This window comes from Aspergillus pseudodeflectus, assembly GCF_044049435.1.
Source record: "Aspergillus pseudodeflectus strain CBS 756.74 chromosome Unknown BJX68scaffold_4, whole genome shotgun sequence".
In the NCBI taxonomy this organism is placed as follows: Eukaryota; Fungi; Ascomycota; class Eurotiomycetes; order Eurotiales; family Aspergillaceae; genus Aspergillus; species Aspergillus pseudodeflectus.
The window spans coordinates 695,413-710,445 of NW_027263780.1; the positions used below are offsets into that span (position 1 = coordinate 695,413).

The 15,033-nt window shown below is 51.8% G+C and overlaps 6 protein-coding genes across 6 annotated transcripts; 4 read left to right on the top strand and 2 right to left on the bottom strand.

Annotated features, from left to right (window-relative positions):
• Positions 1-73: 73 nt before the first annotated feature.
• On the bottom strand, positions 74-2,909 carry BJX68DRAFT_227447 (putative phosphoinositide phosphatase (Sac1)). The gene is made up of 3 exons (XM_071038672.1): positions 2,403-2,909; positions 603-2,338; positions 74-548 (listed from the first exon to the last, which is right to left on the bottom strand). The coding sequence occupies exons 1-3, from the start codon at positions 2,608-2,610 to the stop codon at positions 372-374; spliced, it is 2,121 nt and encodes a 706-aa protein (XP_070903847.1). The 5' UTR covers positions 2,611-2,909; the 3' UTR covers positions 74-371.
• A 111-nt stretch (positions 2,910-3,020) lies between these two features.
• BJX68DRAFT_227449 (Rab family GTPase) lies at positions 3,021-4,740 on the top strand. Its single transcript, XM_071038673.1, has 5 exons — positions 3,021-3,319; positions 3,389-3,408; positions 3,482-3,508; positions 3,558-3,749; positions 3,815-4,740. Exons 1-5 carry the CDS (start codon positions 3,250-3,252, stop codon positions 4,160-4,162), a joined length of 657 nt encoding a protein of 218 aa, XP_070903848.1. The 5' UTR covers positions 3,021-3,249; the 3' UTR covers positions 4,163-4,740.
• A 292-nt stretch (positions 4,741-5,032) lies between these two features.
• Positions 5,033-7,269, top strand: BJX68DRAFT_227450 (MICOS complex subunit MIC60). Its single transcript, XM_071038674.1, has 4 exons — positions 5,033-5,207; positions 5,274-5,364; positions 5,432-7,035; positions 7,106-7,269. Exons 1-4 carry the CDS (start codon positions 5,094-5,096, stop codon positions 7,148-7,150), a joined length of 1,854 nt encoding a protein of 617 aa, XP_070903849.1. The 5' UTR covers positions 5,033-5,093; the 3' UTR covers positions 7,151-7,269.
• A 129-nt stretch (positions 7,270-7,398) lies between these two features.
• BJX68DRAFT_227452 (uncharacterized protein) lies at positions 7,399-11,147 on the top strand. The gene has a single exon (XM_071038675.1). The coding sequence runs from the start codon at positions 7,667-7,669 to the stop codon at positions 11,018-11,020; it is 3,354 nt and encodes a 1,117-aa protein (XP_070903850.1). The 5' UTR covers positions 7,399-7,666; the 3' UTR covers positions 11,021-11,147.
• Positions 11,148-11,352: 205 nt separating this feature from the next.
• On the bottom strand, positions 11,353-11,994 carry BJX68DRAFT_262412 (YbhB/YbcL family Raf kinase inhibitor-like protein; the record flags this gene model as incomplete). Its single annotated transcript, XM_071044428.1, has 2 exons — positions 11,353-11,789; positions 11,874-11,994. 2 exons carry the CDS (start codon positions 11,992-11,994, stop codon positions 11,353-11,355), a joined length of 558 nt encoding a protein of 185 aa, XP_070903851.1.
• Positions 11,995-13,835: 1,841 nt separating this feature from the next.
• BJX68DRAFT_262413 (uncharacterized protein) lies at positions 13,836-14,867 on the top strand (the record flags this gene model as incomplete). Its single annotated transcript, XM_071044429.1, has 1 exon — positions 13,836-14,867. One exon carries the CDS (start codon positions 13,836-13,838, stop codon positions 14,865-14,867), a length of 1,032 nt encoding a protein of 343 aa, XP_070903852.1.
• Between the last annotated feature and the right edge of the window lie 166 nt (positions 14,868-15,033).

Sequence of the window (15,033 nt, forward strand, 5' to 3'; positions counted from 1 at the left end):
GAGGGACCAGATACAAGACTATAGCATGTATCACGTGATCACATATATACATCATGATCACTTGGGATCGGAATTCATCGTGTTGTACATGGACTTCAGAGCCGTCCGCCCCAGAGTCTTTAATTAAAGTTACTACCATAATACAGACGGCGACTATGCTATCTACTTCTAAGTGGTGTTCATAGTATAGCTCGGGATTTGCCAAGCAATGCAAAGACGATAAACGAACAAAGTGAAGGAATCGGAAACAGTATAGGGTAATGGACGAAGAAGACGTGAAGGTTTGAAGCAAATATGCCCAGCATAACGAATAAAGGTGCGAGGTAGAGAAGTTTAAAGGGACAGGAGAAGGTATAACACTTGATGTGCGACTATTCGATCCTCGTCTTTCCCTCTTCGAGGAAGCCCAGACGAGCATTGCTATATCCTCGCTGATGCCTTCTAGATGGAAGTAGTTGACCAACAACCGGATCTGCGCGAGCTTTGATAAGAGCATCCTGGTAGCCCTCTGAGCCAGCCGCGGGCGTGTTTAATTTGGGCCAGTTCACCTTACAGCCATATTAGCAAAGACACGAAGTTGGAATGACTTTCTCGGAACTTACATAGAGCATCCCGTGCGCAAGAATGAAGCGAGCGCACAAACCCGAGATGACCAGCCAAAAAACAACAAAGATGCGCAACGGCCATACGGCAGAATCCGGAAGACGTCGGGTAAATGTAGCCAGAATTATCATCAAGATTCCAGCCGCGAGGATGTAGGGCATAGCCTGGATTATGAGCGGCCGGCGATCAACGAAAAGTTGAAGGTTTCCAAGAGCGGACTCTGGGGGAAGATATGTTCCCAGGAATACATCAAAGCCATCCTGACGTGGTCCGTCCAGGAAATTGTTTCGAATGTACCGTGTAATCGAATTGCTCAGATCCTGGACCATGCCAGCCCTTGTGCGTTGGCCGGTACGAGTGAAGTCGGTCTTCAACGCACCCGTACCGGAATACGACTTGGAGACAACGTCGGCATTATCCGCCCAGATATTGCGAAACAGGTTTTCGAATTCGCGGTCATCATTGGCTGCTTCTCCCGGACGTAGGACTCCCGCGTCGGTGAGCTGTCTCGTCACAGCCCAGCGGCCAAGCATACTTTGGACAACATTTGTACGATCCAAGCAGTCCATGCAATTTGTCCTGACGACGGTGGATTGTAGAGCTCTTGCCTCCAACTGTCCGCCAGGAGCACCTGGATTTTCCACACCACGGAAATAGCCACCTTGGGAGAGACCGTTAACTAGACGGTCCATCAGTAGTTCAGCGCGATGCCATCTGAGACCCTTTGTCTCACTGTGGAAGTCGAAGTAAATATAATGAAGGCGGTCCATCTGTTTTTGTGGATGATCTGGCTCGACAACATGTACTTTTTCCGAGGTCTCGGAATCCGCCTCGGTCACTTCGCTGGACGAAGACACCAGAATGCGGACCAATTGCTCATATGCCCTTTTTACACGCTCTTCTCTTCCTTTTTGGTTGACAAGGTTGACCAAGTAGTTGTCACCGTAGATCCCGATCTGCTGAGCAAAGTGCTTACGCGCTGCTTGGACCGCAGTCTCCACACCGCGCACTTGCAATTTAGGGGTATATTTGAGGTTGTTAACCTCCGCCCAGAAAACGGGAACGCTGCCTCGTGTTTGGACAAAGGACATGACTTGAAGGTCCTGGGCAGAATCCCCCGCATTCTCTTTCGTCATTGATTGTCCTCCGGCGAAGCCAGACAGACCGCCAGTTGCGTCGTTCAGGATGACAATCTGTTCAGTCTCATTATAGTTCGATACTTGGCCTTGCTCGTCAATACCACGCGAGAAATACCTAGTCCCAGCACGGTGCCTGGATCTCCGTGTAATAAGAGCGAAAGTGAAAGTGGTCGACTTCACCTTGGCTGGTGTAATGCGTAGCATTCCAAAGAAAACAGGTAGAATATAAGGGTCTGCCCCAGGCTGCGGACCATACCGCACACCCGTCGAGTTATGCTCCCCGATACTGAAGTCGATCAAGTCTGATTGAATAAACCGATTCCAGAAAAAGCGATCATCGGCTCGTTTCCACATCGGAAGGCTGGGATCACTCTGCGACTGGCGCTGGAAGCTGTTGGTTAAATCCAAAGCGTACGAGAAGTACATCGGCCCCGTACGAAGCAGCTCCTTCACCAGCGACAGGTAGGTATCTTCGTCATGATCATGGAGGGGCCGTTCTCGCAGAGGGAGGAATTCAGTAGCAGCGACCTTGTAAACCATATGACCGCGCAGCCGGCCCATAGGCTGGGCCTTGGTAATGACGATGATATACTTGTCTACGGAGAACGGAATATTAGCACCGCTGAAACTCAGTGTGACAGACTCGGAACAATGACGTACCTAGTTTCAACTTGATGATACCAAGGATACCTGCGATACTAGAGATGCGTTTTGCGCCAGACAAGGCACCATTGCTCAAGCGTAAATCGCCTGTTGGACGTTCAACCACGAGCGTCGGGGCATCGGGCGAAGAGGGCGAGGTGAAGGCATAATGAGTCGGGGACGAATGGAGATTGATGTCTCGAAAAGGGAGGACTGAGTGTACCATCGCGGCGACGTCCACGGTTTGGGACTATCTAGATGACGGGATGGATAAAGAGAGCGAACCAAGACCAGAGGTAATTGAGAAGGAGAACGAACGAGAGAAATAGGGTAGGAAAGTAGTAGTTTCCGGAGGCAAGATCAGCACATGCTGTGTGAAAGTGAAGGAGAGGCAAGTGAAGGAGATCCGGCGATGAGGTAGGCTGCTACTTCCGCTAAGTACAGAGAAATTATGCAAGAAGCATGTGGGTGCTGCGATCTTAGCAATGAACAGCTGGACCAAAGCCAGCAGGTGGCGGCGAGCCTAGGCACTGGACGAGGAGGCAGGAACACCGACAGCAACACGGGCACCGCCCCGCAAGCGCCCGGCGCAGACTCCCAGACCACCCAGACTTGAACCAGTCGGCAACTGTGGCTGAAATCCCCCCTTCGTCATCAGCGAACCGCCTCCAGACAACGTTGCCTGCCATCTTAATCAACCTTCGACCGCCATCAACCTCTTTTCAGCATCCCGGACCCTCCACCTTATCTTCCTCACCCCACTACGTCGAGCGCTGTTAAACTCCTCGACGTTTTTGTTCCTCGCCTTATCGTGATCACCGTTTGAACCTCTGAGGAGAACGTCGCTTGTCCGAACACCTCCATCATGGCCTCCAGAGCCCCAGCAGGCGGCCGTCCAGGAGCTCGGTTCGCTCAATTTAAGCTTGTCTTGCTTGGTTAGCCTGCCCTTGCCTAGCCTCTTGATGTCGTCTTGCGAAGGTGTACTAATATAATACCGTCTCTAGGAGAATCTGCTGTCGGAAAGGTTGATAGCCTTACCTCTTCTCTGTGTTCTGTCGTTCCACCGGTAGCTGACTTTTTTTTCTTCTCATGAACAGAGTTCACTTGTCCTGAGATTTGTCAAGGTGCGCATATTACAACTCGCAGATTTACGGTGTTGCTTATGCTTTACAGGATCAATTTGACGACTATCGAGAATCAACGATCGGCGCTGCCTTCCTCACACAGACCATCTCGCTGGACGAAAGCACGACTGTGAAGTTCGAGATCTGGGATACTGCTGGTCAAGAGCGATACAAGTCTTTGGCTCCCATGTACTACCGCAATGCGAACTGCGCTGTTGTTGTCTATGATATTACTCAAGCCGTATGCTCCCGGGTTTCCTGTCTTTTTGCTGATGCGCCTCACTAACGCTTGTGAACTCGAAATAGTCATCGCTAGATAAGGCCAAGTCGTGGGTCAAAGAGCTTCAGCGACAAGCGAACGAGAATATTGTTATCGCTCTTGCAGGCAACAAACTTGATCTGGTTACCGAGAGCCCCGACAAGCGAGCGATCCCGACCGCCGATGCGGAGGCTTATGCTCGGGAAGCTGGTTTACTCTTCTTTGAGACATCCGCCAAGACCTCGTCGAACGTGCGCGAGCTGTTCACGGCAATCGCGAAGAAGCTTCCACTTGACCAGGCCGGACCTCGGAACTTGCGGACAGCACCTCGTCCCGGAGTCGACCTCCGACCGGAGGCACCGGGCACCCAAAGTGGCGGTTCCTGCAATTGCTAGAGGCTATCTCAACCTTTGAGTTTTCTTGTATTTTCTGGTCCGGGATTAACTATTCATGCTTCGCTTTTGCTCTCTAGACACGGAAGATGCACGACCCCTAGCTTGACTGACTCGCCGGGGCCAGGACTGTGCTGCTTTCAACACAATGTTACACATTTTAATAGCTGTGCTGCCGCAGCTTAGTGAACTTGCTCCGGTCGGCCAGTCCCATGTTGCTGTGATTTTCTAATACCCCGGCTCCCATGAACCGGTACCTCGTCTCCTCCCTCTTTGCTTTCCGGATCAAAACATTCGATGGATGTTACTGCAGGGAAAGTCCTACACGCTACAAGGCACGATCGGGCATGGCTGTCTTTCCACTGCCAAGGCAGATTGAATGTTGTTTTACTATCGCTCTTGTGCTGTTCGATGGTCTCGTTTTTGCTTCATGCTTTCGGCGTCCGTATTCTTCCCCGATTGGGTCCAAGTTATGCTACATTTCCTACCTTTATCCATCTACTGTTATAGTTTTCCAGTATGCTATGACTATATAATGTTCTTCCCAAGTTCCGTGCGGCTGGGCCTAATTTAGCACGTGGTAGTCTTTGCGTCACCGATTTGCGACGAGGTTATGAGTACTTACCTCTGGCGGTACGCCCCTGATTGAGGAGTAATAGCTATAACTGAGGGCGCAATTGCCGTACATGTTATATAGCATAAATATAGAGAGTTTTCACTTTCAAGGTAAAAGATCAAGTGTGCTTAATCGTTTAGTGCTCGACTTCCAACCGGCACTAGCCACACTATGGCGGTGCGGAATCGGAGCGGACCGCAAAGGTAGAGCGGTATGATGAGTGTTCGAGGTCCCGATCCGCGTTTTCACTCTTTCCATCATCATCCCGTCCGACGACGCCGCCCCCAGTCCTTACCCCCAACAGCTGTGCGGCTCATCATGCTGCGCTCTTCTGTTCTACAGGGTCGGCAAATACTGTCGTCTTCGGCTCGCCCCAGGACAACGCCTCAATGGCTGTCCAGAGCCGGAGCAAGTAGCCGGCTAGCAGGTCAGGTATGGTGACGAAAACACCCGGTTTCTTTCTAGAGCTAGCGACTGACCAAGGCATACGTTGTTTAGAGATTCTTTGCTGATGCGAAGCCTCCCACCCCTGTCACTCCATCATCAGACGCCGTTGTCCCACCGGAAACCGTATCGAAACCATCGCCGGGTACGCATATCTTCTCTTCTCCGGATGAACAGACATCGTAATACATTGGATACTAATGTCGATGCAGCTGCCGACTCCCCTGCCACGCCATCCCCGGCTCCAAAGCGCAAGACTGGCCGCTTCCGGAGATTCCTCATCTATCTGATCCTGACATCCGGCCTTGCGTATGGTGGAGGTGTCTTCCTGGCGCTCAAGTCTGACAATTTCCACGATTTTTTCACAGAGTATGTCCCGTACGGCGAAGAGAGCGTGCTCTACTTCGAGGAACGTGATTTCTATCGTCGATTCCCCAACACATTGAAGACGCAGAAGCGACTTTCTGCCGCTCGGGATGAAGGCAGCAGGGTCACAATCCCTAGCAAGAGTGGACTTTACTCAAAGGAAGTCCAGGAGTCGCCAACAGGAAGCGATGTGTCTCAACCCGGTCCTCACATGAGTTCTGTCAGTCCAGACCGGAAGGATGAAGCGATTGTTGAGCCTGCTAGTGCGAAGCCCGAGGAAAAGACTGCTACGGTGCAGCAGGCGAAGAAGCAGGCTACTCCCGAAGAACCCAAGAAGGAGAAGGAAGAGCCCAAAGTGCCTGCCCCTAACCCAATCACCACTCTTGAGTTCGCTACGGTCAGCGAAGGAGACGAGCCAATCGTCCAGGAGCTAGTCAAGACTTTCAACGACATCATCACAGTCATCAGCGCCGATGAGAATGCGTCCAAGTACGATAAGCCCGTTGCCAAGGCGAAGGAGGAGCTCCAGAAGATCGGCGAACAGATCATTTCCGTTCGGGATGAGGCACGTCGCGCCGCTCAGGAGGAAATTGAAAAGGTTCACGCCACCTTCGATGAGTCTGCTCGCGAGCTGATCCGTCGTTTCGACGAAGTCCGCTCCAATGATGCTGCTCAATACCGCGAGGAGTTTGAAGCCGAAAGGGAGAAGTTGGCCCTCGCCTTCCAGCAAAAGATTCAAACCGAGCTGCAGAGAGCCCAGGAGCTCGCCGAGCAGCGTCTTCAGAACGAGCTCGTTGAGCAAGCCATTGAGCTCAACCGCAAATATCTACACGAGGTCAAGGACCTTGTCGAGCGCGAGCGTGAGGGTCGTCTTAGCAAGCTCTCTGATCTGACTGCGAGCGTTACCGAGCTTGAGCAGCTTACCACCGGGTGGAGAGAGGTTATCGAGACCAATCTCAAGACCCAGCAGCTTCAGGTTGCTGTGGATGCAGTCAGATCCGCTCTTGAGCGCTCAACGGTTCCGCGACCATTTGTGCGGGAGCTAGTTGCTGTCAAGGAACTAGCAGGTGACGATGATGTTGTCGAGGCGGCCATTGGGTCCATCAACCCCACAGCTTACCAGCGCGGTATTCCCTCAACATCTCAAATCGTCGAGCGTTTCCGCCGTGTTGCCGACGAGGTCCGCAAAGCCAGCCTTCTCCCCGAAGACGCTGGTATCGCTAGCCACGCGGCAAGCCTTATGCTGAGCAAGGTGATGTTCAAAAAGGATGCGGCCGCCGATAGTGACGATGTTGAAAGCGTACTGCTGCGGACCGAGAACCTTCTGGAGCAAGGCAACCTCGATGCTGCAGCTCGTGAGATGAATTCTTTGAAGGGTTGGGCCAAGATCCTGAGCAAGGATTGGCTGGCGGATGTGCGCCGAGTCTTGGAGGTTAAACAGGCTCTTGAAGTAAGCTTAATTCCCTTCTCCTGAGTGAGGTACAACGTGAAGAGCACCAACTGACTGAATTTCCTTCCAGGTAATCGAAACCGAAGCGCGCCTCCAGTGTCTACGGGTTGAGTAGATAGATACCATGTGCTATCTCTTTGCTTGATTGTAACTTTTGCCTCCTGTACACAGGACATGTATCTCTAGTCATTTCCTAGTTGCTAGACCTAACACTAGTAGATTTCGTTTGTGCCACCTGGGCAGTGACCGCTCGACTCTGTAGTCCGCTTATCTTATGATCGTCTTATCGGGGCTGTTTGTTGTGTTTGCAAGCCACTGCAAAGTGCACGGGCAGGAGCCTGAAGGCCAGGCCCGAATGATCATCATGCTTTTCCTGCAGCGCCCTTCTTTTCATCATGACTATCCTCGTTGTCCGTTTGTGACGCTCCTATGCGTCCTGTGTTTTGCGACGCGCCGCCATTCGGTTGCCACGATTTCCTTGCCCACGTTGACCTAGGTGTTCCTGAATGCGAAACCACCCAAGATACCGCGGCAAAACTCCTATATGATGTGAAGCGACTATCGATGAACCTGTCGCAGACCGAACTCTAACGTGAACCCCAACATTGACACTTGGATCGCGTAACTGCAGATGAGTAGGGAGCAAGCTGCCAGGGACTCGCCCGGCGGTAGCTCTCGTGGAGAGGAGCGAGGAACCAGAAGCCAGAGGCGAACGGCCAGCTCCAGCGGATTTCTTGTCGACTCGTTTCTACCCCGATCAAAAAGCTTCCGATCCAGTAATCAGCAAGCTCGTCTCTCCGAGTCCGATCCCCGAGGGAAGCGCGCAACGTCAGAAACCGAGCCTGAACCCAAAAAAAGATCGCGGTTTCATTGGGGTCGCCAGCGAGAGTCAAGGGAGTCGGACCCTATCGAACAGGATGTTATAGACGATAAGCGGGCTACTCAGTCACCGAGTTTTCCACAAGATACGATCTCTGAATCCCAGGGCGAGCCTTCACATGCACCAAGTGACAGGGCGAGCCGCGAATCCCAGGCTGCCCCCAGGCTAGACAGGGACTCTCTGCAGATTGTGAACCTCGCACTGAACCTAAGCGAGTCAAGACGAAGGGGACAGGTTGGTTATACAACACCCAATCGTGTTTCAGGTACATGGACATCGTCAGCGGATGGCCGAGCTTCTGCTGCAGGCAGCAATTTGAGCCGCGGCTCCTATGCTGGCCATAATGCCCGTCAGTCTATGGGGGATGATCGTGTGCACTCTTCCAAGTCGCCTGCTGTGTCTTTGTCGACAAACTCTGTACTGAACTCTCTTCCCGAATCCGCAAAGGCCGAAACGGTACCGCAGGGTATATCTGGGGGCACCTTCGCGCGAGCTGCGAGTGCTCGACATCATTTTGAGCTCCGTTATGAATATCTACGCCTTCTGCCTTCTCTTCCACCTCTCAGGTCGCTTGAATCCCAAGCTACCACAGATTCCTCCCGGGATCCACGCGCACAATATCCCCAGCATCGTGCTTACAACCCACTCCAAGCCATCCGCAATCGCAAAGTGAGATTTCGTGAGCGTTGCCCAATTGACACAGAAGCTGATGGCTGGAACGACGTCGACAAAGTGCACAGCTGGATTGATTCAATCGAAGCCGGATACAGTCGCCAGGCGCGAAGCCCGCTCGAGTGTCTCATTCTCCCGCCTTTCCAACAAGGGCCTCATGATGCGTCAACGAATCAAGGCCCAGATGATGTTGGCCCGTCCACCGCCTCTCCACCATCTAGCGTACGGCAAATCAGCCGCACAGGCAGCCTCAAGGCCCGCAGGCCAAGGTCTGATTGGATCATATACCCTGAAGAACTACTCGCCGATGCGGCCTGGGTCGAAGAGACGCAGAACAAAAGCCGAATCGTGGATAAAGATGGAAATGCCCTCTATCCCAATCCAAGTTCGCTGGTCGTGAATGATTCGCAGCAAGAGCAAGTACAAGGCAAGAACTCTCTCAGTACTGGACGCCCTTCGTCTCATACATCGGTATCCGATGCTCGACGAAGCATGTCGGTAGAAATCATTGACCCCAATCGCGGACGCCAACGGCGCAAATTCAAAGCTCCTCTTTACTTAGCGCGAAGTAGCAGTCCGTCTGACCATGAATCAGCCTCGAAACGTCACAGGTTCAAGATCCGATCGCCGAGCTCTTCAGACTCGAGTGACGATGAGAAATCATACCGTGATCCCTTCAGAACCAACGCCAAGTCACGCAGACGGTCTGTATCGCCTTTACGAAGAAAGGGAAATCTTTGGAATGAAAAAAGGGGCTCCCTGTCATCTGTGCCGAGTGCGGATGATCGTTATGATCCCCTATTTCTAGCGAAAATGGAAGGCCGCGGATCTAATATAGCTGCGGATCCCGTCTACTTTCCTAGCATTGCATCTAATCTGTCTCCTCCGTCGAGCCGCGCTTCCTCGCCTGCTAAGCGAGGTTTGCCCCGCGCACCTGGAAGAGCGCACAGTCGAAGCAGTCATCACAGAAAGGGCGTTGACGACGACAGCTCTGTTGATATCGAAGCTGAACATATGAACAGCCTTCCTGTGACGGAACCTCTCTCCCACGAAACCGAACCAGCGCCTCTTCCCGTCAGGGCCTCAACATTCCATGCAGAGACCGTACAAAGGCCAAGTAATCATGAACGAAAGGATTCAGCTCAGCATGAGTCAAAATTACGTGGCATATTCAAAGGCCCCGGCAAGATTGCTGGAAAGGTTGGCAACGAGGTCTCGAAGATGGGCGACTTCATCCTTAAAAAGGATGTGGCAGTTCATTCACGCAAATCGTCCAGTGCTCTCTCCGATGACAGTGATTGGGATGATGAAGAAACAAGGAGCGAGAAGCGTGCCATTCCCAGAGCTATTCTACGCCGCTTGCCTACCTTTTCCGAGGATCCTAGCCGATCGTCACCCAGGAATTCCGACAAGTCTCTCACGAAGAATCCTCAGATACCACCCAGTATAGTCGAGCCTCGACAGAATGGCGATGATACCGAGATTCGGCCAGGCGGTCTGGCTGGCTCACATGGCCGACTTATGGATCTCCAGAGTGATGCAAGCAATTCCCCCAAAACCCACCGTAGCAAGCTATCTGCCCATTCCTTGATACGTGGTCGTCGGCCTCTTCAGTTTGGCCCTGAGATACATAACATACGAGACGAAATCAGAAGAGGTCGAATCAAGGATGAATCAGTCCCATATAGCATGGCTCGTCCTCCCGTCACGGGTCTTGCGCAGGCGCAACCGACCCCAGTTTCGTCCTCTCGTGACGGCCGTCCCCCATTATCGAGTCAGACCAGAAGCTGGAGTATTTCAGACCGCAGTGTCTCGATTTCCATCGAATCTGGTGTACCAGGAAAGCAGGAGGTGGAGCGCACCCGAGCCCTACTTTTGTCGTCAGGAATCAAGGCTCGTGAGATTGCACGTCGCGCAGACAGCGTACGCACTCCTCCGCCCGAGTTCCTTCAACGCGCATTTGGCCCCGACATGACTGTACCGTCAGTTCCGCAGTTATACGTGCATGAAATCGCCAGTCGAAGACTGCTCAAGCGAATCGAAGCATCTCACAGTTCGTTCGAGGGCTCCATGGAGCGCGTCCCGAAAGCCGCGTTTGCACCACTAAAGACACAACTGACTATGCTGGAGGATCTGATCAATAAGTCGCTCAACACCCGGGTCCGTGCTGCTGCTGAGGAGGCCGAGCAGCTCAGTATGCAGCTCAACACGACCAGCACGCTAGCAGTCAAACAACTCAGCGAAACTCTTGACCATGGCATCCGCAAGCGTGGACGTCGACTGCGATGGCTGCGACGGACTGGATTCGTAATGCTTGAATGGGCGCTGATTGGGCTGCTGTGGTGGGTGTGGTTGATCGTTGTTGCTTTTAAGCTTCTCCGCAAGCTTCTTCACGGAATGGTATCCGGCTTGAGATGGATATTGTGGCTATAATTGCTGTGTCTATGCTCTTAAATTGCCGCCTGCCGAAGCCAGAGCATTTTCCAATTCTCTCTTGTATATCTATAGTTACGATTTATAATTTGACGGGCATGTATCTACTTAATCAATGATGACCAACTACTTATGATTCACAAACTATTGCACTTCCTGGGAACCATCCATGGCTCGTTCATACATGTTAGACAATGGTATATTCTAGCAACATCTGTTGTATCCCATCCACCAATCTGGAAATGCAACATCCAGGCCCCTACACCATCTACACATTGACTCTCTCTCTCCCTATATATACCACTACACCACCTCCAGATAGACTCTAAAATCTAATTACAAACGAAATAATTCCCCGCAACAACCTCCCCAAGCCCCAACTGCCCCACCATCCCCTGCACATCAAATCTCATCCTCCCAAGCCGACTCTTGGGCCTCCCCTTCAACTTTTGGGGCTCAGGAACACCAGCCCCGGGCGTCTGCTTATACAACATAAACACATACCGATGCGGCGCGGTCCCTGGCGGTGGGTGGGCTGGGAGCCAAGGGACGATGACGGGGTCGGTGCTCTTGAGTTCGATTTCTTGCGATTGTTCAGATTCTGCTTCTGGCTCTGGGACTACGAAGCCGGTCTGGATCCAGTGGACGATGGGGCTGAGGGCGTTGAACGAGGTGTAGGGGGCGTCGATGTCGATTGCGATTAGGGTATACAGGCCTGGTTGCAGGGGCGCTGTCTTGGGGGCGTAGAGGGTCGGTGTTGAGCGGGTTTCTGGATGCTGTTAGGGACTGTCATGTGTCATGTGCCTACTGTGTTTCTTTTCCCCCGGCTCTTTCTTTTTGTTTCTTGACGTACCTGCTTTAGGCACTTTAGCGCCTGGTGTGACTGTCTGCGAGCCGATGCGCAGGCCTACCGTAGCATAGGTCCCCGATTCGACTTCTTGGATGAAAGCTTCATATTTTGATACATCAGGCATTGCGGGCGCTGGTGCTTAGTCTCGTAGCTCCCTGCAGAATTGAAATTCAAAGGAGAATTGGGAGGTGGCTGACATGCAAGCAAATATTCGGAGTTAACGGCCGAGAGACGGAGGTTAGAAGAAATGCCCCCGGAAATTGGAATCGGCAGAAGAGAAGCTTATCATGTTGTTGTGGGATGAAGTCCATGCTTCTTATAGTGCCTTCTCTGTTCTTCTAGGTCGTCTTGCTTCCTTGGCAACAGTTGATTATTGATCCTTTGCCAATAGTTTGGAGGTTAGGAAAAAGCAAATATATCTACATGGTGTGATTGCACTTTATATAGTTTGAAGCTTCAACGTGGTGCAGCTAAGACAGTGAGCAGTGAAGATAAATAAATCCAGATAACGTGGATTTGATTATAGGATTAATCTGGATATGTTTATCTTTATTCTACTAAGAGATGCAAAAAAAAAAAAAGAGCCGACTGTTCAATTCAAGCTCATGCTAAGAGACCAGACCAAGCAAGGCCCGCCTACCCCAAGTTATCCTTGTCTCAGCTACAGGCCTTCCGAGGATATTAGCGACCATGCTCCTCCATGCAACCAACTTTCCTTCCTGCCCACCAACCCTCAAATGGGGTGCCTTTGGGCCCTCGATGCTGCAAATTATCGCCAACCCCGCGTCCGTCGTGACAACCAGCCGTCGTGCTTCAAGTGCGCCGAGAAAGAAATGGTCTGCTCCGGCTACTCCGTCAAGGCCCCTGCAATGGCAGCATTACTCACGTGAAGAAATTCAGGCGCCGCCTGCCCCTAGAATCCCCAATATAACCAGGATACGTACACGGAATGATGGCGTTGCCCCGGTGGAAATTATCATTGATGCGATCGCTTACTGTGTGTTGCAACATATCCATTAACACCCGCGACGGTGCACCCTGATAACAAGAGGCAGAACAATCGGATAGTAAGGTCGCACCTGACTTATCAGTATTCCAACCAAGCAGGTTCGAAATAATCTTAGCCACATGGCTAGAGGTTGAAAAAGCAGATCGACATCTGCAAGTCAGCATTCTCACTTTACCCAGAGCACTTCGGCAGCAGACAATCTACTGGCCCAAGGTGAATAAGCTGGAAAAGATAACATCTCCGTCCGTGTTCATGGCTTGTGGTTAGGAGGAAACTCTCTTCCTGAATCTGCTGGATTTCTTGACTGCCACCTCATGATGATTGATATTTATGGAATGGACACTCCCAGTCCTGCGTCTGTGTCTCAGCACCTAAAGAATCTTGCCTGGGTTGGCCAGCTTGACTTTGACAGCTGAAGCTTGCATCTGTTCCAGAAGGAATACTGAGGACTACGATCTATATAGATATTTTCCGCGCAGGTGGAGGTTAACCGGGATTGGCATTTTAGGGTTGGACCTATTATCTTGATTTGAGCTATGAATACTTGTTTAGGATGAAAATACCAGCAGTGAAAAATCCTTGATATCTAATATATTTACTGATGGTTATTGACTCCCGGGAGATTGAGTGCTATAACTTTCTTCATCGGCCTGCACCATACCTCATTGTTACACACAACTCTTGTCTCACAAGGTCATGCAGCCCTAAACAAAGATATCACGTAAGACAATCTCCAATCCCACTGCTTTGTCAAAGACACAAAGACTCCCGTCATAATGAAGCCCATTCAGTTCAAGCAACATATAAATCCCCAGAGAAGCAGGGACCCTTCCTCCTCATCCACACATCTGCTCAGGACTGTCTCTACACTGACCCCTGCCCTTATCGCTCTCTACCTCTATCCAAACACGCCTTCTACAAAGCTTGGTTTATCATCATAACCATCAGCAAGCAAAATGCCCAGCTCAACGCTGAAACCAGAGGTAAGCCTAGGCCGCACCTCAGTTCCTCCGCGCCCCAAGGCCGCGGTGCACCGGGGAAATCAACTGATGGCATCCCTTCAGAGCGAGCTTGCCAATCTCCCCGAATCTCTCGCATCAGAGTCGTCGCTGTACGAGCTTGTCGACTCGCGTGGGGTCTACGCTACGTCCATATCGGTCTCAATATCGACGTCAGCATCAAGCTCACCGTCCAATACCCCGTTCACAAATTCCTCTGCAAACACCAGCGCAACAAGCATCTCGAGCACGACCACGGTTTCCATTTCCATCTCCACATCAACCCACCACCTCCCCCTCGTGATAACCGGATGCATACACGCGGGCATGTCGGCCTGCGAGATCGGGCAGTATCTGCACCGGGTTACACGTGCAAACGCGACCGACTACTCCGCCACTGCCTCAACTTCAACCACACCAAATCCAACACCAGTCTCCAGTGCCGAAGCCAGATCTGGAACCCAAGCTCAACCCGGAGTCGGCCTCGTATCCCGCATGATAGCCCTCAACAAACCCTACGCCACCATCGCAACACGAGTCATGCGTGTCCTCGACCTCCGCAGCTCGGACGGCTACCCGCTGTATGCATACGTTGACCCTGGCGACGTAGGTCTTGTGCCGAGGCCCGGTGAGCCCACGAGGAATGACGACTCTGAATCCGATGAGGATGGGGGTGAGAATAGTCGGGGATCGGAAAGCCCGGGCCCTAAGCGCGTGTGGTACTGGGGACCGGGTCAAGGTCTACTTCGCTGGCCGCTACCCGATATGAGCGAGGAGGAGATTGAGGGACTGGTTGAGGTTCGGGATGATGCGGCCGAAAGGGCCAAGACTGAAAGGATGGAAGGGGAGGAGCATGGAAAGACGGTCCATCTCCCCCGGCTGGGATGCGTCAGTCATTACACTGTGATAATTGTGTACCCTTCTTCATCTTTGCCGAGGTCAATACGGGTGGAGTTTGAAGAGGTTGGGGATGAGTCGGGTTCGAAGTAGTTGTGAAAAGGATGCTCTTACAGATTTTCTCTATTTGCGTACCTTACTATGTGGACCTGGTTTCTTAGTTTTTACTGGTTGGGGTTTAGTTTTTACTTGGTACTTTGGGTGCTATTTACGAGAAGAGTGGTTGAATACTAGCAGACTAGTCAAATGTTGATCCTAG

Coding starts and splice junctions, on each gene's coding strand:
- BJX68DRAFT_227447 (XM_071038672.1), bottom strand. CDS start 2,610: ATGGTACACTCAGTCCTCCCTTTTCGAGACATCAATCTCCATTCGTCC. Junction 2,339..2,402: donor TATCATCAAGTTGAAACTAG/GTACGTCATTGT, acceptor CGTTCTCCGTAG/ACAAGTATATCATCGTCATT. Junction 549..602: donor TTGCGCACGGGATGCTCTAT/GTAAGTTCCGAG, acceptor TATGGCTGTAAG/GTGAACTGGCCCAAATTAAA.
- BJX68DRAFT_227450 (XM_071038674.1), top strand. CDS start 5,094: ATGCTGCGCTCTTCTGTTCTACAGGGTCGGCAAATACTGTCGTCTTCG. Junction 5,208..5,273: donor GTAGCCGGCTAGCAGGTCAG/GTATGGTGACGA, acceptor TACGTTGTTTAG/AGATTCTTTGCTGATGCGAA. Junction 5,365..5,431: donor CGTATCGAAACCATCGCCGG/GTACGCATATCT, acceptor ATGTCGATGCAG/CTGCCGACTCCCCTGCCACG.
- BJX68DRAFT_227452 (XM_071038675.1), top strand. CDS start 7,667: ATGAGTAGGGAGCAAGCTGCCAGGGACTCGCCCGGCGGTAGCTCTCGT.
- BJX68DRAFT_227449 (XM_071038673.1), top strand. CDS start 3,250: ATGGCCTCCAGAGCCCCAGCAGGCGGCCGTCCAGGAGCTCGGTTCGCT. Junction 3,320..3,388: donor ATTTAAGCTTGTCTTGCTTG/GTTAGCCTGCCC, acceptor TACCGTCTCTAG/GAGAATCTGCTGTCGGAAAG. Junction 3,409..3,481: donor GAGAATCTGCTGTCGGAAAG/GTTGATAGCCTT, acceptor TCTCATGAACAG/AGTTCACTTGTCCTGAGATT.